We start from the raw sequence: 27,515 nt of genomic DNA, 5'->3' as shown, positions 1-27,515 counted from the left end.
ATAAAAGGCAAACATTTAATTGCATTTGAAGCTGACATTCTTGCATATTTCAAAGGCTTATTTCCAGAGATCACAAGGGCTCTAATTACTACTCAAATGTGATCAAGCAAGAGAAGATTCTATGATCTTAGAGATATAGAATTTGGTTGTTGTAAACTTACTAATCAAAATTCTTAATCTTGCGAGTTTACTTATTGTGATGTATATCCTAGTATTGTCTTAGGATCATCATTGCAAACTGTATAAGTCTTGTAACTTCAATTAGTAGAAGCATATGCTAGCTTAGTGATCTACTTCCTTAAAGGGACTTAGGAAGTTGATTAATCTTATTTGGAGATTAATACTTGTCCAAGGTGAAGACAAGTTGATCTAGGTTAGAGTTGATCTTTCAAAGGGATAGAAAGATAAGGTTTGTTGTCTACCAAAGAAGTTGAAGACTTGTAAATCGGATCTCCATCGGGTTTGGAGAAAAGTGCTCAGTGAAGCAACAAATCCTGATTAGTGTAATCGGGGAGTGGATTAAGGTGGATTAGTTAACATCCACCCGAACTACTATAAATCCTTGTGTCTATGTTCTTTACATTATTTCATTCATCATTTTGAACATATACACTACACACATCAAGTTTGAGTTGAATTGGTTGATCAAAGTTAATCGAATTGGTGATCAATCAAAAAAGTGTTAAAAACATATCAAGTAACTATTCACCCACCTACTTACTTACAACATGTGTATTGAGATTTGCTAGCCGGAGAGGTTTTATGATACAATACTCACTGAGCGATTGTAGACTTGTTTTCCTGTTTCCTTTTCGGTTGATCTATTACTTGTTTAACAAGTTAGTGATTAAATTTAACCAAATCTATTAAACTGAATGGACCGAAATTTTCTCCTATATTTTTTCATGATGCATTGCATTTTTGCAGAATCTTGAAGTGATGGCATGAATTTCAGTTGAGCAATAATGAAGTTGAAAGGTTCTTTTTCTTATAAGAGTTAATGATTTATGATGTGGCTTAAGACATGTTCATGGAGAATCCTTACCATAGAAAGTCATGGAAAAATTGCGACTATATCATATGTTTTTCTTTTTAATAAAAGAGAGATATAATATAATATATTCATACAACTTCGCTATAGGCTTGATCTTTTATTATTTGACCGATACTAAGGTGTATCGATGATGATGTCTGAATAATAAATGATGTTTAACTCAATTTGTTTTGTCATTCAGAGTTGAAATATCTTTTTAACTGTTCACTTGTGTTCTAAACACCTTTGTTTCCTTTAATATGATTTTATTTTTCCTACAAATTTTTTTAAAATACTTAAACCTTTAGAAAGATAATTCACACACCTATTACACGGCATACTTTTACTAAAATGTGTAAAGTTTAATTAAGTATGATGTGAATGTGTCCAATCCTTTCTCGTGTATGTTTGAAATTGAGACCAATACAAGTCAGCTTTATCTCGCATGACAATTTCAAATTTCAATGTATATAAAATAAATTAAGAGTTGATATCTTCAACACCATTTATGAAACACCAATTATGATAGTTGATATTTTCAATGTTTGGGACACGTGCTTTTGTATTGAATTACTCTATCGTCTACTTCTAGTTAAATGACCCGTAAAATCACGAATTTATAAAATAATACAAGTTTAAACATATTATTATAAATAATAATTACCAAACCATTGAAAAAATAACTAAATCACTAAAGTTTATAATATGCATATAGAAAATAATTACAACGAAAACGTACCACAAATATTTTGTGTGAAAATATGCATCCAAAATAATCAAAGATAAACTACAAATATATTGATGTACTTAACTTGGACATAGTAAATGAACTACCTTCATGCTCCCACCACCATCTTCCGTATGTAACATTGTTAATCCCGTAAAAAGAACCTATATTTAAATTTAAATTTAAATAATAATAATAAGAATTATAATAACAAGAATAATAATAATAATAATAATAATAATAATAATAATAATAAAGTTTGCTTAAGAATTAAATATTTATATTTTTAATGAAATTTATTATTAATAACAAATGCGTCTTGAAATTTCTTTAAAAATTAAAATGCAATTATTTAATGAAGATTGTACAATATGCTTTAAAGTTTGTACACGTGTTTCATTGAGTGTTTTGTAAAAGATTGTACAATTTGTTTCAAGGAATGCACATATAATCATTCGAGTGTTTTATTATAATGTTGTACATAATACTTCAAATATTGTACATATGATCATGTGAATATTTTATCATAAGGTTGTACATAATGTTTCAAATATTATACATATAGTAATGAGGGTATTATACAATAAGGTTGTACATAATGTTCCCATATTGTACATTTGTTTAACATGTTTTGATTTTATTAAATATAAATAATTACTTAATGACATCATGATGAATGTCTTAGAAATTTTCTTTTTATTTTTGATTTATTTTTAAACTTAGAAATTGTTTCTTTGTGACATCATCAAATTAGAGCTTTATTAGATACTATAGATTGATACAATCCTAATTATCATCGTTATCAACCAAACAACATTATTAAACACTTGAAATTGAGAAGTTCACCTTCCCCTCTCAGAGTCCTTGTTACTTGGATACTTGGATGGTAAGGAGTGCACGCGAATTGTCCCTATTTTATACGGGGAAGTGATACTTTCACTTCTCTTTCTATTAATATATAAATCTACCATTATGTCATGCCATTTTTTCTAATAAAAATCCTCCCATAGATCCTAATAATAATAAATTTGTGCAAGGCATAATATACTATTGTTACGACTATACGAAATTCGTTATTAGTCAATCGCATTGAAATTATACACCGATGATTATGTACTAAATTATCACCGTTATCGATCATACCCCATTATCAAAGGCTTGATTGAGAAGTTACTTAATTTGAATTTGATAACAGAATATGATATACAATACACCATCATATGAAATAATATATCTGATTGGTTAATATTTGACACTTAACATATGTTTGTCTTATAAGGTTATGAATTTATTTATATAACTTAACTTTTGAATTATTAAAACTATTCGATATAATTTTTTTTATGATGTGACATTATTAAATTTTTACTTGTCACGTTAAATAACTTTAGATTTTTTTTATTTACGACAAAAAATTTTAACTTTTGTTTTGATCACATCAAACGATTATATATATTTTTTTAAATCACACCTTTATACGAAGACAATTATATATGACAAGACATATTACCTTTTATTTTATTTTAAACCAGTTATACTTAAATTATTTAAATTAAATAATTAAATTTTATATTTATTTAGTTATTTACGGGCAAATGCACATGCCCCAAACAGTCAAACACTCGGACACAGTCGCTCACTCTTTTTTAGCTACATTCCAACAATCTTTACTCTCTTCCCCCCCGGTGATGACTCGCCGCCGCAGACCGATACCTCACCGCCGGAGAAAATTCAATCACCCACACATTCCACTTTCACATGTTCACTGAATTCGTACCCTGTTTCCAAAGAAACGAATTATAATTAATTATCAGCGATCGCAAAAACCCTAAAATATTCCCACCCTTTCTTCTTGAACTGTGTTTGATCTAGCTTCTATTTGCGAGTTCGGAAAGAAATTGGTATTATATTGCTGAATTTTGTCAATATCGTTAGTAATTTCAATGTTTTCATGTTAAATTGTTTCTAAATTTCCCGGAATGTAGATAGACCAAAAGAGGTTAAATTTTGTTGAGTTAATTAAGTTAACGGTTATTACATTTATTTTATGTGTTTTTTTTAAGTAATGTTATCAGGAAAGCTTGTATAATAAATTTTAGATTCAAATTAAGCTCATTTTGACTTTTTTTGGAACAGTAAACACACTCCCTTTTTGTCTACGGGAATGGAACTCACGACCTCGAGTTGGATGCCGCTAGACCTGAAGCCCTTTGGTTAAACTCATTTTGACTTGAAGGTGAAAGTAAGCATTTCAAATAAGCTACATTAATGGAAACTTTTAAACATTGATTCAGCTAACCCGTTTTTATTCTATTTAGTTGTTCTTTTATAGTTTTGTCTATTTAGGTTACGGGAGTGTGCATATTTTTACTTTGATGTATGGGCTCTAATCGGGTTATCTCGTATATCTTTTTCTTGCCATCCAAAGATATGTTGTTAGTGTGGTACTGTGGTTTGAACAGTTAGCCTGTTGTATGGAAATTAGTAAAGATGGTAAAACAAAGGAAAGAGAAATAACTAACTTGGCGAAGATAATGATGTAGATTCGCGTCAACAGAACTTGCAGCTCACGACTCTTGAAAATTACTTGGGTGATGCTGAAATTGAATAAAAAAGGAGTAAGTGGGCCAAAAGATAAGTTAGAAGTATTTGTATTTGATAAGAAGCGTTTCTTCAATGTTTATCTTTTAATTTTAATTTTGAATTTCTAGGTTTTATTTTCTTTATAAATGAGATGTATCCAATAGCTAGCTTAGTTTTTTTGGACTTCATTATTGACGTGAATAAAAAAAAAAAGCGATAGGCTTTTTGTTTGGTTATTGCGTACAAACAACTTGTTTGGTTTTTGATTTGATTTTATTATATTGACTAATAAAAATAAAGTTACAAACAACCGTAGGCTTTTGTGTTGTGTAAGTTCTTAATTATATTTAAGTGTGTTTTTGTTTGACAAACAATCCGATTTCGTCATTATTTGGTATCAAAGCCAGGTTTCGATACCAAATAATGACGGAATCAGATCGTTGGTCAAACAAGAACACACTTGAATATAAATAATAAATCACATAACACATAAACCTACGAATGTTTGTAACTTTTTTTATTAATCGAACTAATAAAATCAAGTCAAAAGCCAAACAAATTATTTGTACGCAGGAACCAAACAAAAAGCCCATGGCTTATCCACGTCAATAATAAAGTCCAAAAAAACTAAACTAGCTATTTGGATACAACTCATCTATAAAGGAAAAAAACCACTAGAAACCGGGAATTCAAAATTTAAAGATATTCATTAAAGAAACACTCATTATATACAAATGTTTCCATCTTATCCTTGGTCAACTTTACTAATGTTTTATTCAGTTTTAGCGTAGTTCAAGAAATTCCCAAGACTCATGGGCTGCAAGTTTTGTTGACCCGAATCTACTACAGATAAAAAGTTACAAGGTTTTTTCCCGTCCGGGTTACTCGGGAAGGTGAGTAATCCAATTTTATACTCTACGCAACCTATCAAGATTACTACCTCGTTGTTTCCTACCCTTTACTGACCACCACAAGAATACCTCTTTCAAAGATATCAGGGCCCCAATCACTGGGATGGTTAAAGAAAAAGAAAAAAGAAGCAAAATGAGGGATGCACATAGTAGATTTATGTGGGACTTTGTTAGTGTTATATTAGTTATTATAGACATACATGTTTTCTTTCCTTTGTAATCCATCCAATTTTGGACAAAAAGGACTCACCGCATAATACATCTAACGTATCATTTTCATTCCATTCCATTCCATTCATCTCCTCTCCTTTTCACTCAAATAAAAACTCAAGGACGATTTATTTCTTCTTTTTCTTTGTTATTATTTCGTAACCCTTCTTTTCTTTCTCCCCGACATCTCATTTTGTTGGTTGAAAGAGAATAAGCGCTATCCATTGAGTAAAGTAATGAGAAGATTTGCTACAATGATTTGAGTGGTTGATGGCCCTTCGAGAGTTGCGGGTTCTCAAGTAGACGGTCACATTTAAAAGTCCTACGACACGACTCCTAGTCTTTGCGCTCCGGTCCGTTTCTCATCTTCGCTTGCACGATTTGCACTTTTGAATGGTTCCATCAATGCTCTAACTCTAATTAATCGAGTATGAAGGGGTTAACCAGTTCGGGTTTTCAGTCGGTTCCGTTCACCTTCCCACTCATAGTCCATTAGTCCATTAGTGGATTGGGTGGTAAACTTAGAGGCGCCAAACTCTTCTTTTGACGTGTCCTCGACAACTTGGCGGTTCTTCGGTCTCCATTTTTGGGGGCAAGAGTGCTTGTCGTTGGGCTTTCCGTTTCCTCAACCAATTGGGTTGTGTCAGCCGGTCTAACATTTTGTTATAAGTTTGGCTTGATTGGACAACGATGTATTGAAGGTAAGATAGAGGTCTTAGAATGCATGGTTACACACTTGAAAGGGTACGAAGAAGATGGAAGAGAACGGAAGTCTTGATACGTTTTAGACTTCCCTTCCAAAATCTTCCTCCCAAATATGCAATGCTTTAAAAAGGAAATTATTTAACTTTTGTTTCTTTCCCTTTCATCTCGACAAGACTATTACACCAATTGTTTTCTTTATTTGTTTTCTTTTAGATTTAAATTTTAAATTTAAGAACACACTAACATTATCAACCTTTACTTCGTTGTCTGCTACATTTGGATCACCAAAAACTATGTATATTTAGAGGAATCACTTGGAGTGTTTTGTTTGATTTACAGTGTTTAGAGTCAATTAGTATAATAAGCAACAATGCTATTGCCATTAACAACATGCTCACTTGCATTATTTCCATAGTCAAATTTAGTAACAATATCGTTTCCATCATGAAACAACTATATAAATGTATAAATTGAGATTAAGAGAAATTAAATGAAATACTTTATTTGATTTGATTATTGATTCAAAGGTTCTATTTGATTATTGATTCAAAGTGTGTGATTTAACTATTGATCTAAAGTGTTTGTGTAATTATTTTGTTGGAGATTAAATACCTCTCCTAGTTAAGTCATTTTGGTGATATGGTCGATTTTTGAGTTTCGGTCGAATAATGAATTTTATTATGAATGGAACTTTTTACGGGCTCAAACAAAGTTTTTTAATTTTCTGCTAAAATCCCTTTTTAAGATGCTAACCAACTTTGTAATGTCTGAATGCCCTCTACAGTCAATGTAATAATATTGATGCACATATATAGTGTTCCTACCTACATGGATGCTAATGCTGTTTGATATAATTTTAACTAAACCCCAATACTATTGTTTCTCAGGGTAGAATGTCAGATGCGAATTGGATCTCTAGTGGGACCAATGTGTTAGATCAAAAACAGTCGCTCGATGATGCAAACTTTTGTTCAACATCTCCAGTTTGTGCAGCGCCTATAGTTAGGCAATTTTGGAAAGCTGGAGTTTATAATGACGAGCTTACTCCTAAATCCACAACTCGAGGTACGCTTAAGTCTCCTGTTATCTGGATCTGGCAAATGAGAGGGTCGGCTGGTTGGGTAATGGGTCAAAAGTGTGTCCAGTTGAAACATGTTTTTAAGTGTTGAGTATTAAATACATTGTTGTCCATACTTATAAAATATTTAAAGCAATAAATGTTTTACAAAACTATGTGTTACCACTAATAATCTGGGTTGTGTAATATGGGTTTCTTTTTCTTGATTTATTATTTCTAATTATAATTATTTGGTAATGTGATTTACAGTTGGTTCAACTTATCTACATATACACCCAAGATTCCTTCACTCTAATGCTACTTCTCACAAATGGGTTTTTGGTGGTATGTTTACCTTAATTTCATCTTTATCTCTATTTTTATAATGTGTATATATATATATATATATATATATATATATATATATATATATATATATATAGTGGTAGGATCAAAGGGGGAAGTAACCAATCGGGGGGAAGCAAATTTTTTTTTCTTTTTCGTTTTTTGAAAAAACTTTGTTCACGAACATTATAGATTGGATGAAAATATGAACATTTAATAAAGACACTTTGTGATAAATGTTTTTATTTTGACGGGAAAACGCTCGAAGAATTAATATATAACAATTATCGTGTTTTTCGAGCGTATGTTGAGGTTTTACTGTTTTAGATATTAGGGTTTAGATATTAGGGTTTATAGGGTTTAGATATTAGAGTTTAGAAATTTAAGGTTTAGGGTTTAGATTTAGGATTTAGATTGAGTTTTTAACACGAACGGTTTAGAGTTTAGGGTTTAGGGTTTTGGGTTTAGAAATCGGGCTAAATTTTACTTCACAAAACATGAAGAAAAAAAAACGTTACCATTCTTCACTATCAATATTATCTTGAATGTTATTTTTGTCGATCGTTTTTCCGCCTAAATAATAATATTCATCACAAAGTGTCTTTTCTGAATGTTCATATTTTCGTGTGATCTTGATGCCTGAAAAAAAAAAAAATTCCAAAAAAACAAAAAAAAAATAAATTTGCTTCCCCCCGCTTCCGATTGGTTACTTCCCCATTGATCCTGCCCTATATATATATATATATATATATATATATATATATATATATATATATATATATATATATATATATATATAGGGGTTGGTTATGCTACATAAATGATAAAAATACAAAAAGGTACAGAGATATATTGTCCGTTGGATTCGAATGATCTGAAAATTGAATTATATATATTCTTTTAGCAAGTAAATATCAATCAAGGGCATCATAGTCTTCTTAATATATTCACCTAAAATCACGTTTTCCGGTAACAACCTTAAATAGTAGAATGACAACATGAACTCAGGAAGTATGATACAAAAAGCCAAATAACTGAATAACATATAAAGATTGATACAAGTAGCTTCAAATGATGCTCAATATCATTGATGCACAAGATTTAAAAACTAGCTACCACACAAACAACTATTTTTGATGCACTGCAACACATTCAGTACATAAACAATGATGCACACACACAACACAAACAACATACTTTTGATGCATGAATCTACAACATTAAACACATTCCTTACAAGATTGATACATATATACCAGACATCTGTACGTGTTCATGATATTTAGAATAAATGATGCATAGTTGGTCAAAAATTAGACAACGTCGTTAGACAATAGATTACTAACACTTAAAAGAGACTCGATAGTGATACGACACATAAATGATACATGGTTCTTGAAAAAACCGATACATAAAGATGATTATGCTTTCCCTTGTTAAAAATAGATACTATACTTCTGATATATATTTCGTCTGATACAAAATGAGTCATCCAATAAGTTATCATTGTTAATCTGCATAATTGATATGAGTCATCCAATAAGTTATCATTGTTGATATGCATTTCTGATACACGACACATCTGATATAAATTGTTATCGATAATGATGCATGAATAAATTTTGAGAATTTATTAAACTATTTTTTTTATAATAGAAATAGTGTACATCGATAATGCATAATGAATAGTGTACATCGATAATGCGTGGTTAGTTACAATTTGATTTTGATGCACATCTAAAGAGATAGGTTATGTTGGTACACTGTTCATCATGCATTTATATATGGAAATGGTGTTTGTACATCATCGGTGACACATCCCAATATTGTTATTAGTAATTCATATTGATACATAATAGAGGTGAAACAATAGGCAAGTGACAAATTCGAAATTGATGCAAATAGACAGAGATATATTACTATAATCACTATTCTAAAAAACTCGATTACTCGCCGATTAATCTTCGATTAATCATTTCTAAAAGCAATCAGTTCCGATATTCTAAAATCCGTTTAATTAATAGGTCAACGTCAATTCATGGGTTAAAATCGAAATTAGTAATCAAAGTCGGTCAAAGTCAAAATTGGTCAACATTTTAACGTGAATTTAAGCTAGAACTTTATAGTTTTTGGACAAAATTAACAATTTTAAACAATTATATTAAAGTTTATGTTTATGATTTTCTTATATATTTACACATATAATATTTGAAATTTAATATTTAAATGCATAAAGTACAATCGGTTTAATCCCCGATTAATTCCCGAATTACCGATTAACCCTTCAAAAGTCTCAACCGATTAATCCCCGAATAGCGAATTTTGCAACCTTGACTATTATTAATGTTTTTGCGTTTCTAGTGATGTGAAATTAGGGGTTGATAGTAGTACAAAATATTACATACAAATTGATTCTCTAATTGCACGACGTTACTATTCAAATAAATAATGTCTTTCAAAAAAAAAACTATACAAATAAATCATAAAAAAATGACTTATATGGAGTACTTATTTGATCAATTACCATCATATATATTACGTGAAACTTACACTCCTATCAATATGGATACAGTTAGTCATCCTCCACTCTTTCCACGTTCAATTTTTTATAATATGAAAGTTAATTTTAATCTTCTATGTAGGTTTAATATTTGACTAAAGTTCCCTTATCTTTTTTAACTCCTTTATTAATTCAATTGGACACATGTCAACAATTTATGGCATCCTACTATATGTATTTTAAACATCAATGTAAATGAACCAATGCCTATATATGTTGGAGTTAATCAGTTAGAATGTGTCCAACATAGTCGGAATAAATAAATGCTTGTATATAAGCTTAGAGGAACCTCCCTCTATCACCAATTGGTTTTAGAGTACTAGGGAACTCTTGAGCTTATATGCAGGGGCATGGTGGCGGGCCTAAAATCGATCCAACAAGTGGTATCAGAGCAGGTGGCACGGGTGTAATCATTGTGGCAACGGCGGTTCAAATCGGGTTGACTTTGGACGTGACCATGGGAAGAGGTCGGGTGTCCGGGAAAAGTCGAGATGTAAATGAACGGGTCCGGGGTAAAAAAAAGCCACGTTATATGATACGAGTTCATGAACAAACCGATTAGGGGGTGATTGTTGGAGTTAATCGGTTAGAATGTGTCCCACATAGTGGGAATAAATAAATGCTTGTATATAAGCTTAGAGCAACCTCCGTCTATCACCAATTGGTTTTAGAGTACTAGGGAACTCTTGAGCTTATATGCAGGGGCATGGTGGCTGGCCTAAAATCGATCTAACAATATATATATATATATATATATATATATATATATATATATATATATATATATATATATATATATATATATATATATATATATATATATATGGGCAGGATCAATGGGGAAGTAACCAATCGGGAGGAAGCGGGGGAAGCAAAATTTTTTTTTTTTTTTCCGTTTTTTTTGGAATTTTTTTTTTCCAGGCATCAAGATCACACGAAAATATGAATATTTAGAAAAGACACTTCGTGATGAATGTTATTATTTAGGCGGGAAAACGATCAACAAAAATAACATTCAAGATAATATTGTTCGTGAAGAATGTTAACGTTTCTTTTTCCATGTTTTGTGAAGTAAAATTTAGCCCAATTTAGGGTTTAGAATAAACCCAAAACACCAAACCCCAAACCCTAAACTCTAAACCCTAAACTCTAAACCGTTCGTGTTAAAAACTCAATCTAAATCCTAAATCTAAACCCTAAACCCTAAATTTCTAAACCCTAATATCTAAACCCTATAAACCCTAATATCTAAACCCTAATATCTAAAACCTCAACATACGCTCGAAAAGCACGATAATTGTTATATATTAGTTCTTCGAGCGTTTTCCCGCCAATATGTATTGTCGTACGGTAGTTTTTCCACAACATGCAACACAATTTGAACGAATACGCATTCTCTGCAGCTGTAGCAGAACTTATTGACAATGCCGTTGACGAGGTAAGATAACCTCTGCTGATTACCCCCACCTTTTTATTTGAGTTAATATTATATTACTATTTATATTCACTCTGTAGCGTAGGTATATTTAGTGAAGTTCAATACATTTTTATGACACTTATCTTTTTATGTATTAAGTGAATGTGCTTTTTAGACTATTATTGTTTAGAAAAAAATGAATATTCCTATATTTGCTTCATTATTGTGCAGATACAAAATGGGGCTACCTTTGTAAATATTGATAAAACTCTAAATCCGAGAAATGGAACTGCGGCATTGTTAATTCAAGGTAGCATATCTTTTACCCTACAAAATGGCATGTTACTTTTTATTCATAAAAACAATTACACCCAGATCCAACCTTACATTGTTAATATTGTGTGTATCGCATTAAAAAAAGTTCTAATGCATGGTTTTAACCTCCTAAAACTTCCTATTTTATGTTATAGGAGGTAAGATACATACATTGGCAAGTTTTTCAAAGTTTAAGTATGCACGATAGAACTACTTTAGTTCAATGCATACAATAAAATACCAAAAAGAATGAAGTTTGATATAATATGTTTTTTAAAAGAATTTTGTGACGACCTTGCTTATTCGAACTAGATGATGGAAGCGGGATGAATCCCGAAGCAATGCGCCGCTGCCTGAGTTTTGGATTTTCAGACAAATCATCACTATCAGCAATTGGAAAATGTATGTTCATTGTCTTCCATTTAATAGGATTACTAACATATTAAAGTTATTTTTTTAACCATTGTTAAATGCTAACAGACTAGTTATATAATTTATAGAAGTGAACAGAAAAGGGTTTTTGGGTCACCTAACCCATTCTGTTTCAACCCAGACTCATCCATGACCCGTTTGAACCTAGGTTTATTTTGATTCGTTACCCAACTTACCTGTTTAGTCAATGTGATTTGTTTGACTTGTGGATGTTTAGATGGAAATGGCTTTAAGACCAGTTCCATGAGGCTTGGAGCTGATGTGATAGTTTTCAGCCGCAACATTACTAACAGGTTTAATTATTAATTCTTGTTTTACTGTAATGCATATTCAAATTCAAATAGAGATTAGTTTGAAAATGTTTCTTAGGGTTATTTAGAGTGCTTTGTGTAGAATTTGAAGCTTATTTTCAAATCATGTTTATTGTTTTACTTTAGTGTTTTGTTTTCTTCATTTATATTCTCCTTTCTTGTGAACAGAAAAATAACCCAAAGCATTGGCCTTTTATCATATACATTTTTGACTCGAGAATGCTATAACAGAATAGTAGTTCCCATGGTAAGACTCTTTATACGCTGGCCTAAATTAGAGGTTGCAATATCGACCCATTCACATATGAGTGGGTTCTGTTCTATTTCAATGTCTTTTTTAAGATACATTTTGGGCACTCTTAAAACAGTTTGACTTTTTTGGTTTTAAGTTTTGGTTGACCTGCTAGAGATAATACGTAACTCAAATCTTTCGAAGCAAATTGGTCGATGTTTTCAGATTTAATCTTAACGTATGATGTAAGTTGTTCTCTTGAAAACTACAGGTATGCTATGAGTTCAACTTTGTTACGGAATCTTTTGATGCCATACAGTCAGAAGGTAGCGATAACTCTAATTTGAATATGCGTATGTTGTTGCAATGGTCCCCATTCTCAACAGAAGAGGAACTATTTAAACAAGTAAGTCTTGCTCCATACTCTGTTTTTTTTTTTTTTTTTTTTAACGTGAGACATGTATCACTATTTTGATTGAGAGGATGTTATTATCTTTTTGAAGATCAAACTTCTGTTAGTTTTATAGACAACCCAAACGACGTAAGTCAAATTACATAATATTGGAACATAACAAAGTTTTTTGTAAGATGTAGTTTGAAGATGTTGGCTATCATGGCACGAAAGTTATTGTTTACAATCTATGGCTTGATGAGGACAGGAATATGGAGCTTGATTTTGAGTCAGACCCCGAGGTACTGATGTTTGCTCAAAGTTTCAAAATTTTCATTTAGTCAACTTATCTGTTACAGAAACTTTATAAGACAATAAAGTTTCTTATAAACTCACAATTATACCCCTAGATTAATCTAGGGAGTTGAACTTATATTATTATTATAAGTAGAATTAAGGGTATAACATGTAATTAGGTGTAGATGGATCAAAAAGTGGCGTGTGAGGATCACCTCCCATAAAGTATATACTCGTTTTCTCTTGTACCAGTTGTGGCCAAATGTTCAAAAGTTTGTATATTTACAAGCACACTCTCACTTGTATTAAAGTATCGTAATGTGAATAAGAAGTTTCATCTCTAATCGCTTTTAGTATGGTTAATATGCATCTTCTTTAAATGAATGATATAGTTGACATCCTATGAATAATTATTGGTCATAGTACTAATCATGTGTGTTTTTGTCAATTTACAAAATTTGGTGGCCTCCATCTTTATTATTCCTTTATCGTATAGGTGTATATTATATGGTACGATACTACGATGTCTCATGGCATTATGTACTTCAGGATATTCGTATTACTCGGGATGCATTTGGGAAAATGAAAGATAGTTCTCGTCAAGCAGAAAGTGAAAAACAACTTGCCAATCGGCTCCGTTATTCTCTCCGTGTAAGTTTATATATTACATTATGATGTTCATATGTGTTATCTTTTTTTTTTATCCAAACATTCTTCTAAGATGGCTGATTGCTATCCTCTTTCAGGCATACTTATCCATTTTGTACTTAAAACTACCTGAAACTTTTGCCATTGTATTGCGCGGGAAAGTTGTCATCTATCGTAATGTTGCTACAGACTTGAAGTACACAGAATATATCATGTATAAACCCGCCGAGGTTAAGTTAACTCAGTTAGTGTGCTTACATTTATTAGAACACATAAATGTTGTGTAGGCATAAATACGTAACCAACTTTCGTACAATTTCTAGATTTCACCACTACAAAAAGTCTTTAGATTTGGATAATGCAGATATGTATGTATGATGCACTAATGATTGAATGGAATATGGGTATGATCATGTGATGTGATTTTAACCCACATACCAACACACATGAAACTTAACTTAGTCTTCTAATTTCCAGCTTGATAACTATTTCCATTGACCCATTTGTGCGACCTGGGTCGACTCGTTGTGAGTTCCCCATGCGTAGATGCTATCAAAGCTCTAAATATCCCGTCTTTATTATGTACTAGAAACTGTTTTCATATTAGACTACTAAAAGTGGTTTCTATATGGGTCTCTAATGTGTTTTTTGTATTAGTGAATTATCTATCTATTATCTACTCCATATACTGAGTAAAATATAGTCCAATATTTACGTATTTTTGTGTTTTTTTTTCCGACATCCATTCATAATATACTGCTAACTACCCTTTTGGTATTGCTAACTACCCTTTTGTTAAGGAACGAGAAAGTTACTGTCGCTATTTTCTAAAATTGGGAGTAGAAAACTACGACAAAGTCTTTGCTGTTGTAGATGACTTGTTGGACAATCCATATTTTACATCTGTCATTATCGATTACATCGCGGAGCTGAATGAACTTGCTTGTATAAATTCTTATTTATAACGTTTCATGAAAATACACTTTTTTTTTTTAATTTATTGTACTAATGATTGTTTTTATCAAATATTGTAGGTTGATATGGCTTTTCATTTCAGAGACATTATGTAGAAGAAAAAAATCAAGAAGATATATGCTAAGGATGACTACACTACTGTGAAGTTTTCACAAATGGTCCGGATGATGACACCCTCGGTCACTTCAAGCTATCTAAATCCCAAAACCGTCAAAATTCAAGATGAAGGTGCTTTCCCGTCCTCATATTTGGTACTCACAAATCAGCAACGCGAAATTACTTTCAACTTTCTTTCTATGTCTTCGAGATATAGTTAGTTTCAAGTGATCCACGATGTTCTCATCCGGACCATCTTGTGTGAACTTCACAGTACTGTAGTCCTCCTCAACAAATATATTCTTGACTTTTTTTCTTCTTCGTTTTTTAGTTAAGTACGTGAAGTGGGAGTTGCAATGCCTCTGAATTGAAAAGTCGTATGCAACATAAGATATTTGATAAAAACTAATATTATTATTACAATAATTTTAAAAACAAGTATTTTATGAAGATCCATAAACGAAGATTTATACTAGCAAGTTCACTTTGCCCCATCATGTAATTAAAATAATTAGATATCTAAGATGTGGACAAGTCGTCCACAACATCGAGAGGACTTTGTTGTAGCTTTTTGCTCTCCTTTTTTGAAAATATCGACAGTCTTTGGAAAAGCCTTTGTTCCTTACGAAGAGGGTAGCTAGAAGTATCATATTAATATTAATGGCTGTAGAAAGAAAGCGAAAAATACCAACGTGTTAGGATTATATTTTATAGATAATTCACTACTACAAAAACCACATTAGTGACCCCATTAAGAGACCGTGTTTAGTAGTCTGATAAGAAAACGGTTACTAGTATGTAATAAAGACGGGTTATTTGGAGTTTCGATAGCATCTTGGTATGGGTAACTTACAACTGGTCGACCTAGGTTGCACAAATGGATCAATGGAAGTAGTTATCAAGTTAGAACAATAAGTTATGTTTCGTGTGTGTTGGTAAGTGGGTTAAAATCATGTCACATGATCACACCCATGTTCCATACAATCATTAGGGAGTAAGCTTACATTTCAAGATTAGAAAATCATGAGTTACCGTGCTTACATTTCTAGATTATATAATGTTAACATGGTTTTTCCGACACACTTGAGGGTTTCTATTTCTTGGATTTCCAAAACAAAGAAGATGCTCACCTTAAATAGATATTAAACTAAAGTTGGTTAACCTCTTGTGCCTTGCTTTATATTCATAGAAAAATACTTTTTGAAGTTGAAAATGAACACACTGACTTAATATTCAATTTGATCACTTCAGGGTTCAGTGATTACTACGATAGGTTTTATCAAGGAGGCTCCACTTTCTAATGTCCATGGTTTTAATGTCTACCACAAAAATCGGTTAATACTGGTGATCACTGCCTCCACGTTCTATGTTAACTCTTATTAATTTCAAGTTAATAAGTGCTTCTCTGATCTAAAAAAAGCAGTTTTCGAAATAAGTAGTTTACCTAGAGGTGGCAATGTGGGCAGGTCAAACCAGTTTGTTATAGTTCAGATGGGTTTGTTTGGTTTGGGTTGGGCTGCATGCGATTGGAATATATTTCCAAACGTTCTAATTTTTTTGTATAAGTGTGTCAAATATGTTCATCAAAGTTTTTTTTTTTTTTAATGTCCATAAAGGTGTTACAGTTCTATGATTGGACAACTGTTAACCTTTTTTCAGCACGTTACCATATATATTCAACTTTTGTTTTTAACATTTCAGTCACTTATTTTGACAAAGAACACAAATTGATGTTTTTTTACAGCCATTTTGTCCCGTGGTTAGCTTTTCTGGAAACAGAGGAAGAGGTGTAGTTGGTAAGCATTTGAATCCCCTTTATGTCCCTAATGAAAATTAGTTTGTATCTAATTAACAAAAGACTGCTTACAGGTATTCTTGAAGCAAATTTTATCGAGCCTACTCATGACAAGCAAGATTTTGAGAAAACTTCTATTTACCAAAAACTAGTTCAACGCTTGAAAGAAATGACATGGGAATATTGGTAATCAATTCTTTTTCATATGCCAAAACCACAAAATTTGAAAACATGATAATTTTTTTTTTGAAAAGCAAGATAATTTTATTGATAAGGAAATGATACAACGAGGATTACAACATGAGAAACACTAATTTGAGCGAAACTCGAGGACCTATACTAGATATAAAGTAAGAAACTAACAAGATGTAGAATACCCTGATTTCGGAGCAGTATTATCAAACCTAACATCAATCACCATTACCCTCATCATCTACTAATACATAAAAAGGATTGTTTGTTTCAATTCTATCTTTGGAATGTGTCTTATTATTACCTTCACCATCAATGCCCTTCCCTTTATCTCTTTTCCTTAAAACATTATGATTTCGATTTTTCTGGGTCTCTACATTCCAATTTGTTTCCTCCACAGCAATATTGTCTTTAATACCATAATTATTCTTAACTGCATTTTGCTTGATACCTTTTGCTTCTATTGACTGCCATTGACTTTTATTATTATCAAAATTCAGCTTATGAAATATCCTTCCATTCTTACCAACAACTTTAGAGCCATCCTCAACACACTGGTTATTTAAATCAACTGTTTCACCATCATTGTTGATTTTCAAAGCGTCTTTTAACACTTGTGCAGATACTTCATCTTCTGTTTTAGGCCTAATTTTACAAGTATTAAAAGAGTGCCCAAACACTTTGCAATGAGTGCATAAAGGCGGTTTCCATTGATAAGTCACCTCAAGTTTACCCACTTTGGCTGGCAAAGAACCAATCACAGGATAGGAAAATTCGACAAAGCTAGGAAGGTCATCAGCTGCATTGACTTCAGTCAAAACTCTAGCAAAGCCTAGTCTTCCACTTTTACTTAAACATCTCTCCGAAGTAACTTTGTCCATCAATATAGGCCTACCAATACCACTAACAAGTTTACCTATACTTCTGCCACTCCATAATTCAATGGGTATATTGTGAATGCAAATCCAAATTGGAACTTTTTCAGGTTCAATTTTTTCAAGCCAAACCCCAGGTTCCCACTGATTCACGAAAAAAGGAACATTATTAACTAACCATGGACCACTCTCAAGAACCTCCTTCATACCCTTTTCATTATTAAATTTGCATAAATAAAATCCTGCAGCTGTTTTGACGATTTCTTTAAGGTCAAACCTCCGCCACATTCTCCTTAGATGGGCATTAACAACCCTATAGTCCATAGAAGTTCCAATAAAATACCTATATAATTGAAGAGAAAATGCACTACCGCCCTTCTTAACCTCCTCAGCTGAGAAAACTACTCTCTTTTGACCATTAGACATTAAAACAGGAGGAATGAACTCCATTTTTAATTCTTCTTCATCTTTATTTTGTTTTAAGAAGTCAGCAAAAGTGATGTTTGGATTTACCCATGCTCTTGGGGTTTTAGTATTTGTATTGCCTTGCCCATCACTAGTCTCAACCCCTTCCATTGTTGTAGATTTAATCCCAGAGTCAACATTATCTTTATCACCGGTATTATTATCCTGCGTATTCATTAAAGGCACATTGCCACCCAGTGTAAATTGGGAGAAATCATCAGGAACAACAATTGACTCTCTAATACCATCACTCTTAAATAACTTAACAGCATTCTCAGCAGCAGCCACTAGGTTTACATCAACCTCATTATAACTACCATCTTTTGAACTCTTAAAGAATACAACAGGACTAGCAGAAACATTCGGTTTAGCAACAGCAATTGTTTCACCAATAGATTTAGCAATAATATCATCATTACTAGCTACAATATCATCAATAGAATGATCAGTTTCAGCAGAATTCTTACCATGTCCACCTTTCTTCCTGTTACCCTTGCGTTTTTTAATTACTTCAGGGAGTATTTTTTCATTAGCAGGAATAGAAGAATCACCAACATATGGAACAAATTGAGCACTCCTCTTTTCTTTAGACGGACCATCCCCAACATCAATCAGCAGGTTCACTTTACCCTTCCTCTTTCTAGAACTATAGGTTTTTAGAATCATCCCCTCTGAATCACGACTATCCTTCCCAGGTTGATCAATTAGCACATCTCCTTCGTTCTTATTTTGCTGATCAACTTCATCTCCCATCAGGTCGGAACGTACGACATCATCCATAATCTGAGATGAACGATCCCCATCAGAATCAGATGAAGACACTTCTCCACTTTTAAAGGCCGCATCCGCTGTTCCACGACTAGCCGATCGGTTTTGCAAAACCCTAGTAGCAGTCGCCGTTAAATCTTGGAACTTTTTCTTCTTCTTGGACACCATGATACACAGCAGATAGCAATAGCAGAGATAGCAGGTATCTCTAAATTATAACTGAAATTTGAAAGCAACAATTCAGTCCAAAACTCACCAGGGTTTTGTTCGGCGATCCAATACAGGCGTACTGGAAGAAGAACAGCAGCGAATGGCGTCGGAACAGTGGCTCACGCGCCGGCGCGTGGATTACCGGCGCCGGAGCTAGTCGGCGCGTGTGGTGGCAGTGGTGGTCGGATCTGAATGAAAATTTCAGGTTATGCAATTCGAGTATGTCTGAATCGATTGGTGGAGGTGGTGAGATGCAAAAATCAAAAGAAAAAACTTAATATTCGATGGTGAACAAGTGAAAACCGGATCGCCCTTTTAAGAGAGAGAAAATACTTTTTTCACGAATATAAAACATGATAATTTGGTAACTTTATTCATATATCCAATATTTGTAGGGATTACCATTGTGGACTGCTCGGGTATCATATAATCAAAAAACCTCGACCCCCGTCGACAACCCCGGGTGCTTCTAATTTTATTCATCAGCATGGTACGGAACAACCCCCCGTTCCCTTTAGAAGACACGCCAATGTCGGTCATATAGCGAGAAAACCACCGATGATAACCGTAAAAAATAGCAAGGCAGCTTATGAGTCAACATCCATGCCAACACCGCTAGAGCCAAGTTTTTCTAGAAGTTTCCCAGAAGGTAATAAAATTAATTTTTTATTGCTAATTGTCTCGGTAGGTTTCGTATGCATCAAACTTGCAATCTGATATCCAGGGGCAGAAATTGCTTAGCTCCCTTTTTTTTGTGTGGTGGGGGTGGTTTGGGGGTGGGGTGGGGTGTGGGGGGGGGGGGGGGGGGGGGGGTGCTTCCGGTGGATCAGGAATTTTTAAAATAATTTTATTTTGCCCCCAACCCAAAAGTCCATGACGCAAAAAGCCTCCATCTTTTCGTTGTTGGACTCTTTACTTTGAAGGAAACACAAAGAAAAAGAAATAAAAAAAACTCAGTTTACATGTTAATGGAGAAAAAAAGTAGTATTTTCATGGAAGAAAAAAAGTTGTAGTATATGTGAACGCTTTTAAAAAAGTTTTCACCCCTAGTGAAATAAATTCCTGGTTCCGGCACTGCTGATATCTTGTGACCGGTTTACAAGTTATAAGAGGTCACATTTGAATGTTAGATACATACAATAGAACTTTGAATAAAGTTATCACATTTTCTATGAAAAGGGTCAAACCTGAAGAGAAAACCAAGTGGTCAACCTGCAAGGTTCGATTCAGAGGCTCGGATGGAGGTTAATTCTAACAGAGTACCAATTAAGGTAATACATCATTTAACCTGATTGGTTTTTGTAATACTAGCACTCGGGGGTGTCAAATTCCTTACCAATTGTTTGCTTTTCTAAAACAACAAAAATCATAAATGTATAATAAAGAGGGACATGTTAAAAGTTACCCAAAATCTATGTTCAATGCATACTATCTCCATGATTATTTATTCAAAGTTTTGAAATATTCTTGTCTTAATGAACTTATTAGATAATTGTTCAATTAAAAATGGACAAAAAGAACTGTTTACGAGTCAACTCGGCCCAGATGTTTTGACCTGAACTTTGAAATGACCAATTTTTTCCTGTTACCCTAATCACCTGAGTGCGAACCGTAAGTAGTACAATTAAGATTGAAATTTTGTTACGAGGTTTTCATACATTATATTATTCTTTTGTAGCCTGGTTCGGTTAGTCGTGACCCAATAAATGCAATTCAAGAAAACCGAATGCTTCGAGCCCGGTGAGTACTCATAACATATCCTGCATACATTTGAGTTCCATTTACTGTTTTTTCTTATATCTAATAGTCTCATGTTTCTTTGTTTCAGATTCTCAGAGTTCAGTAACTTAGAAGAACAACTAAAACTTAAGGTACAATAATTCATTCATTCTATAGGCTAAATATCACATCAGGCATAAGTAATGGTGGCAAAATTGACCCGTTAATGGGCAGACAGTTCAAAATTGGGTCATACTTTGTCAACAGGTGAAAGGGGTAAAATAATACGAGTATAGGAGAATCTCCAACAATAGCTTTTTATTATTTTAGAAATCTTTTAAATAAGCTTTTTAAATTTTAGTGTAATCCTCTTTTATCAAAGCTTGAGATCTCTCTAGTTATAGACACCCTAGAGAGCTTGACCGCGTGTGTTTTAATACATTTTATTAAATGGTAAAATAGCTTTTGAGAGTATTTTGGTTGTTGGAGTAAAAGTTTGTGGGAAAAGTTTAGAAGACTTGTGGATGTTTAGTTTAGCTGAAATGTAAGTAGATCTAATGGGTCGAGCTAGTCAAACAAGTTGGAAGTCGCATTTATTAAATTCAACCTCTTAAATAATCAAATTTCATAAAATAGAATCATTGTAATACTATTTTGTGACGTGTGTAAAATTTTAATCATAGTATAAATTCACGAAAAGAACAAACAAAAAAGTATTTGCATGTCATCCCTATCTGTTTAAATAATACTCTGTATTTCACAAGTTTTGTGCTCATCATCAATTATTGGCAGGTGACAAAACTTAATTGGCAACTAAGCCAAGCCCAAGCGGAGTATGCTCGTCTGCTGGCCGAGTTGCAATACCTGGAGAAAGTGAAGTCGGAAGCAACTTTCTGATGTGTTTAGTTCGTTTAGTACGATAAAATAATCCATTTTCTTTGTGATGTTTACAATCTAATTTTTAGTTATATTATATTCGGTCCTTGAACACCCAAAGCCTAACCTGGTACCAGTAGCTGTAGGTTATTGGGTTTAGGAAAAACCGGATATACCTTTGAAATCATGTAAACACTTTCGCAATAAAGTATTTCGACCCTATCTCATCTCGTTTCATCTCATCAAGTCACAAATACAAAATAATCAAAACATTAAATAGAAATAAAATGTGAATACAACCAGAATCGTATTATCGTCCACGTTGTACGAATTAAAGTGATGATTATCGACTTTCCCTTTGAAAGTTAGTTCTTTTGCTATCTCCTCGTGTACAGAAGTATAATGTTGGTCGCAGCTCGCAATGAACTAACAAAGGTTAGATGGGCTAATAACCAAAATGCCCTCTTTAACAGACTATTACTCTTTGCCCTTAAAAAAGCAAATAACCAAAATGCCTACGCAACTCGCAAACTGTTTTTGCGAGTTAGTGATTTGGAAAATTGTGAGTTTGCAGGTGATTTTTCGGATATGCAAAGCCATTTGTGAGTTTGCGACTAGGGCCAAAAATCAAAAGCCCAAGTTTTCAAACATCTCCTATCAAACTTTGGTAGTGGTAATATACGCACCAAACTTTGGTAGCTGTAATACTAATTATGTATAGATGATGTGTTTTGAAAGTACGTAAACGGATAATGTTTTATTGCGATTGGTTCTTGGAAGTGAAACCTAGATGGATCATTATCGTGTAAATTTTTATTTTAATTTGATTTTGATGTTGAATATATTAAATTTAGGGAAGAGGATGAAGTTAAGAATTTAGGACGAAAAACAACTAAAATGACAAAGATACCTTCATTTGAGCCGTACATGTGCGTATTTAATGGAGCTTGAATAACGTATGTCAGAGTCAGAGACCAACCACATAACAAATGCAAAGTTTAGTGGCATCTGATAGAACACAGGCCCTCAATAGACATTATTTAACAGCAAAACATTGAAACGAATAATAACAATAGGTGACTAAAATAAAATTGGGAACAAAAAAGTTCACTGACTACATTTTTTTCTCCACACCATAAATTACAATACCTTAACTTATTTTATACTACGAACTACCACTAACCCACTAACTATATTTTAAGCTAAAGAATCGGTACAACTAATACCCACTTCCCTTTTAACGACTAGAAATCAACGGGAATTCTACTCAATACCCAGTCATCATGCACACCCCATGTAAATTTCCACATATTCACGTGCATAATATCTAGTTAATATCCTACCAATTCCAACCTAGTACTACTCTAATTAATTATACAAAATAAATAATATGACCAACTTATACATCAAACGTCCCTAATATTTAGACATGCAACGTAACTAGACTTAATATTAAACCCAAACTTATGATATAAACTGATTAACCCAACAGCATCTAAGTAAAAAAAAATTATTTCCATATGTGAAATTTTAAACAAATTTTAGGAACAAATCACGTAATTTTATCTTTATTAACCAAAAATCACTCTCCATATTACTTACAGTTAACATATTTAGATGATACTATATCTTTTATTTTATTTAATCTATAATCTATATCGATATCTATATGAAAAAGTATTAGAAGATGATAAAAGACACGGCCAATTTGTCAAAAAATTTTATTACACGTGAAGTGGGCCAATTTGTCAACAAATTTTATTACACGTGAAGTGGCGAGCCGGAGCCATGCAATTCATGGTCGCAAAGTTCACAAATAAACAAACACAATAAACGTTGTTACGTACAACGTTCCCTTTATTACAGTAATTAATTAACAAGATCGATCGATGTTGCAGCTAGCAAGATACGATTAATTTAGTCCTCAATAGGAACCAACTTGATCTCAATCCCAGAAACAGTGAGATCATCACATCCAGCTCTCGACACCAAATTCACAATCGCATACTCTTCATCTTCTGTTTTAGTGTCCTCCAATAACTCATCTAACCCGAATCTCGCACCACTATACATAAACATTCTCCTCTTATCGCCATGTGGGACCTGCGCAAAAGTACCAGCAAACTCGACATCACACGGCGTCGACAGCTTATCGTCTTTAAGGTTGTCGTTCACAAACACATCAAACTTGACAAACTTGTTACTATTAAATCTAATTCCATTTATAAACAAGATCTCATTCGATTTCTCCTTGTCCGCTGGAGTTCTATTAACAGCTGGCCGTTTCACTTTCACCGACAAAATTGGCACCTCCATTTCCAGCTTAGCCGGGAACTTAATCCTGTCCACCGTTTTAACATCCCGGGACGAAACTTTTGCGGGTTTTGGATTATTTTCTATTCTGATATTTGGACGACTCTTACGCCATGGCATTTCAGACTTGGACCGTTCGTACCCGAATTTCAGCTTGGCAGGATCAACACAGTCTTTGTTGTAAACACGCACGAGTTCCTCATTCTCATCGTAGAACACGTACGATGCGTTTAGCCAATCGTTATCCTTCGGCTCCTTGTGTCCACGAATGCCTAACTCCTTCCATAGTACCCACATACGATCCACATTCGAGTGGTGGGCATAAAACAACGGGTCGTACCCGGCTGAATAAAAGTTAGCCATATCCTCACCGTTAGGTTGATTCGGGTCACCAACCCATATGTGTACCGCAGTATGCGAACCCGCTTCCACTGACCCGACTGATTTATCACCGTTAGCAACAGGCTCACTCCCAGATACGTATCTGCCTCCAAAGAAACTCTTTGCATCAGTTCCGTTACGTATTAAATCGCGGTACACTGTAAAAAAATTGCATTTCTTTTGTAAATCAATTGTTCTGTCACCATCTTTACCGCTATATGACAGATCTACTAATGGTGGTTGCTGATGATGCGGGTTACGGTATTTATCATACAATGGGTTATTTCCAAGTAAGGACCCGTTACTTTCGCGTAAATACGGGTTTGGTATGCCTTCGGTACCAAAAATGGCGGGAATCTGCATACCCTCGGGATCGTCCCAGTTCCAGTAAGGTAACGCGAAAGTTGGATCGTTAATTAACTTTCCCAGTATTCTTTCGTAAAAGTAAAGATACCAACGATGAAACGGAAAAAACAGCCATGAGTTATGAATAGATAATTCGATTTCGGGGTGATGGGTTGCAACTTGTGTGTACCCGCCGTTACAATAAGCGCAGTGTATTCTTGCTTGACTATTGAAGCTGTGAGGGTGTTCATCGGGGAGTTCATGTCTCATAATATTGATTGCTTTTTTGTATTTTTTGATGTTTTCTTGGGAGCCAGTATGAGCTGGCCATCTCATCCTGATGGTTTCTTCGGTAGGAAACGTGAAGGGTTTAATTGTTTTCCCGATGTTAGGCGGGCAACATTTTAGTCCCCTGAACGCCTCTTCGATATTTTTAACGCCGGAACCAGCGTCCTTGCAGTTGGTAGAAATATCAGGAGTTGTTATGGGATCAGCAAATGCTGATGGTAAAGAAGTGAGACTGGTTGCGGTGCAAATGCCCCCAAGGCCAAGGAGAAGGTTTCTTCTGTCTACTAGATTGTTTTCGTTATGATTATCGGCATTTTGTGGTGCGGCATTGCATGATACTTTGAACCCGTTTTGGTTGGTTCGGGTCGTAGTTATTAGTTTGGATGGAAAAGGTGTGAGTGTGGAGCAAAGTTGATAAGACATACTTTGATTTAGTAAGGAAAGAAGATGGGGTGCGTCTTATTTTGCATGCTATGAGATCCTATTTATAAGGAGAAAATTTTTAGGAAAAAATAAATTTTAATATTATACATTTTTATTGATTAAAAGAATATTAATTCCTCGAATAAAAAATTGGTATGTACAAGAGGTGAGTGTGGTATACTGGTGGTACTTGAATCACTGAACCGGTTTGTACCACCGTCTTTTTTTTATTCTACAGTAAGTAACGAATACAATACTGATACAATAGGTTCGATACCGGTCCGGTAAAATTTAGTACTATACTCATTTAGTATCGATTTACAATTTACGACTTAAGTTTTGCATTTACGTACTATGATGATGATTGTAATCATATTTAGTTTAATTTCATTGCTTAACCTTGAAAAGTAACAACACCAATTTATGCTATCCGATGCATCTGTAAATCTGTAAAAATAATGAAATAAAAGTGAAAAGTATACATAATAAATAGGACAAATGGCTCGAAAAGATAACATAAGTTACCCAATTTGACAATCAAGGTAACCCTCAATTTGACTGAAATTTAATTTTTGCTAAAAAAAAAACTACGTGTTCAAATTTTTTAAAATTGAGATAATACCCAATTTAGCTAAAGCCCGAAAATGATTGCAATTTAATTTTTGTTCACAAAAGGGATTGCGTGTTCAAACTTGCAAATCAAGATCTAAGTTGTTTCAGATATTGATTTCCTTCATAAAAATTGCTTAGAATCATTATTAGAATACATGATATCCATCAAAACAAGTTGAAACATCCTACAATCGTCCAATTTGAACACGCAATCCTTTTTGTGAGCAAAAATTAAATTGCAATCCTTTTTGGGCTTAGTCAAATTGGGAGTTACCTTTATTGTCAAATTGGCTAACTTATGTTACATTTTCGGACCATTTGCCTAATAAATAATTCACTTAATTATATGAGAAGTTGAGAACCTCACTACATGTTTGATAAAACTTGAGATCATACCTTGAGGTCTTATGGGGTGGTTGGTTGGTTATTATGAAAATGATATTTCCTCATCTCGATCAAATCTATTGTCCGTTAATTCATTTTAGAATGTCATAAAATAAATGTCTACTTCTATAATAGATAAGAATAATATGATAAAAAAAATCTTTTTTGCCCGTACTTTATTCATGTAGGACAAAAAGATTGGTAGAAAGTAAGTGATAAAACTAAAAAGTTAATAAAAAAATAGATGTGACAAGTACTTTTTTTAAACTTTGTGTTTTTTGTGGGAGACAATAAATTTGGGACAACAATATATACAATTTAAATTTTGGTTGGATTTGCTTCTGCCATACTCTAACAACTTAGAAACTCAAAAGCTAGTGGTAGATAATGATATACGGAGTAACAAAATTAGTTACTCCTAAACTTATCATTTAAAACATATGCAATCAGTGTAAACAATATTATAGAATTCAATAAACGTACTAGTAAAGGTACAACATTATGAAAATTACTACAACATGTCCGCACTATAAAACTGTGAGTGCATGTCTAAAACTTGTAACACATTCAATAAAAGTTAACAAACAACATATAGTTTAGTATAGTATAGATGTACATTATACG

At 33.2% G+C, this 27,515-nt stretch overlaps 2 protein-coding genes across 4 annotated transcripts; one reads left to right on the top strand and one right to left on the bottom strand.

Annotated features, from left to right (window-relative positions):
- Window positions 1–3,379: 3,379 nt before the first annotated feature.
- On the top strand, window positions 3,380–22,367 carry LOC139840171 (protein MICRORCHIDIA 6-like). Of its 3 annotated transcripts, none has more exons than XM_071830398.1 (21): window positions 3,380–3,661; window positions 3,897–3,996; window positions 7,057–7,234; window positions 7,497–7,571; window positions 11,535–11,569; window positions 11,780–11,858; window positions 12,176–12,265; window positions 12,513–12,588; window positions 12,775–12,853; window positions 13,110–13,244; window positions 13,433–13,531; window positions 14,076–14,177; window positions 14,273–14,404; window positions 16,497–16,589; window positions 16,990–17,041; window positions 17,115–17,226; window positions 19,946–20,199; window positions 20,730–20,821; window positions 21,229–21,290; window positions 21,379–21,421; window positions 22,062–22,367. In XM_071830398.1, the coding sequence occupies exons 3-21, from the start codon at window positions 7,063–7,065 to the stop codon at window positions 22,164–22,166; spliced, it is 1,887 nt and encodes a 628-aa protein (XP_071686499.1). In that variant the 5' UTR covers window positions 3,380–3,661; window positions 3,897–3,996; window positions 7,057–7,062; the 3' UTR covers window positions 22,167–22,367. The 3 variants fall into 3 exon arrangements, with proteins under 3 accessions (XP_071686499.1, XP_071686498.1, XP_071686500.1); XM_071830397.1 differs by having other exon boundaries at window positions 3,897–4,002; XM_071830399.1 differs by lacking the exons at window positions 3,380–3,661; window positions 3,897–3,996; window positions 11,535–11,569 and having other exon boundaries at window positions 7,066–7,234.
- Window positions 22,368–23,864: 1,497 nt separating this feature from the next.
- LOC139840452 (polyphenol oxidase, chloroplastic-like) lies at window positions 23,865–25,895 on the bottom strand. Its single transcript, XM_071830717.1, has one exon. The coding sequence runs from the start codon at window positions 25,893–25,895 to the stop codon at window positions 24,063–24,065; it is 1,833 nt and encodes a 610-aa protein (XP_071686818.1). The 3' UTR covers window positions 23,865–24,062.
- Between the last annotated feature and the right edge of the window lie 1,620 nt (window positions 25,896–27,515).

Source organism: Rutidosis leptorrhynchoides, chromosome 4 (assembly GCF_046630445.1).
Source record: "Rutidosis leptorrhynchoides isolate AG116_Rl617_1_P2 chromosome 4, CSIRO_AGI_Rlap_v1, whole genome shotgun sequence".
NCBI classification, from domain to species: domain Eukaryota; kingdom Viridiplantae; phylum Streptophyta; class Magnoliopsida; order Asterales; family Asteraceae; genus Rutidosis; species Rutidosis leptorrhynchoides.
Note: the sequence above shows the minus strand (reverse complement) of the source record. Positions and strands in the feature narration are given on the sequence as shown.

Excerpts from the sequence above, each read along its gene's own strand:
- LOC139840171 (XM_071830398.1), top strand. The coding sequence starts at position 7,063 with ATGTCAGATGCGAATTGGATCTCTAGTGGGACCAATGTGTTAGATCAA. Across the intron at positions 12,854-13,109 it reads ACAGAATAGTAGTTCCCATG|GTATGCTATGAGTTCAACTT; the intron begins GTAAGACTCTTT and ends TGAAAACTACAG. Across the intron at positions 21,422-22,061 it reads AAGAACAACTAAAACTTAAG|GTGACAAAACTTAATTGGCA; the intron begins GTACAATAATTC and ends AATTATTGGCAG.
- LOC139840452 (XM_071830717.1), bottom strand. The coding sequence starts at position 25,895 with ATGTCTTATCAACTTTGCTCCACACTCACACCTTTTCCATCCAAACTA.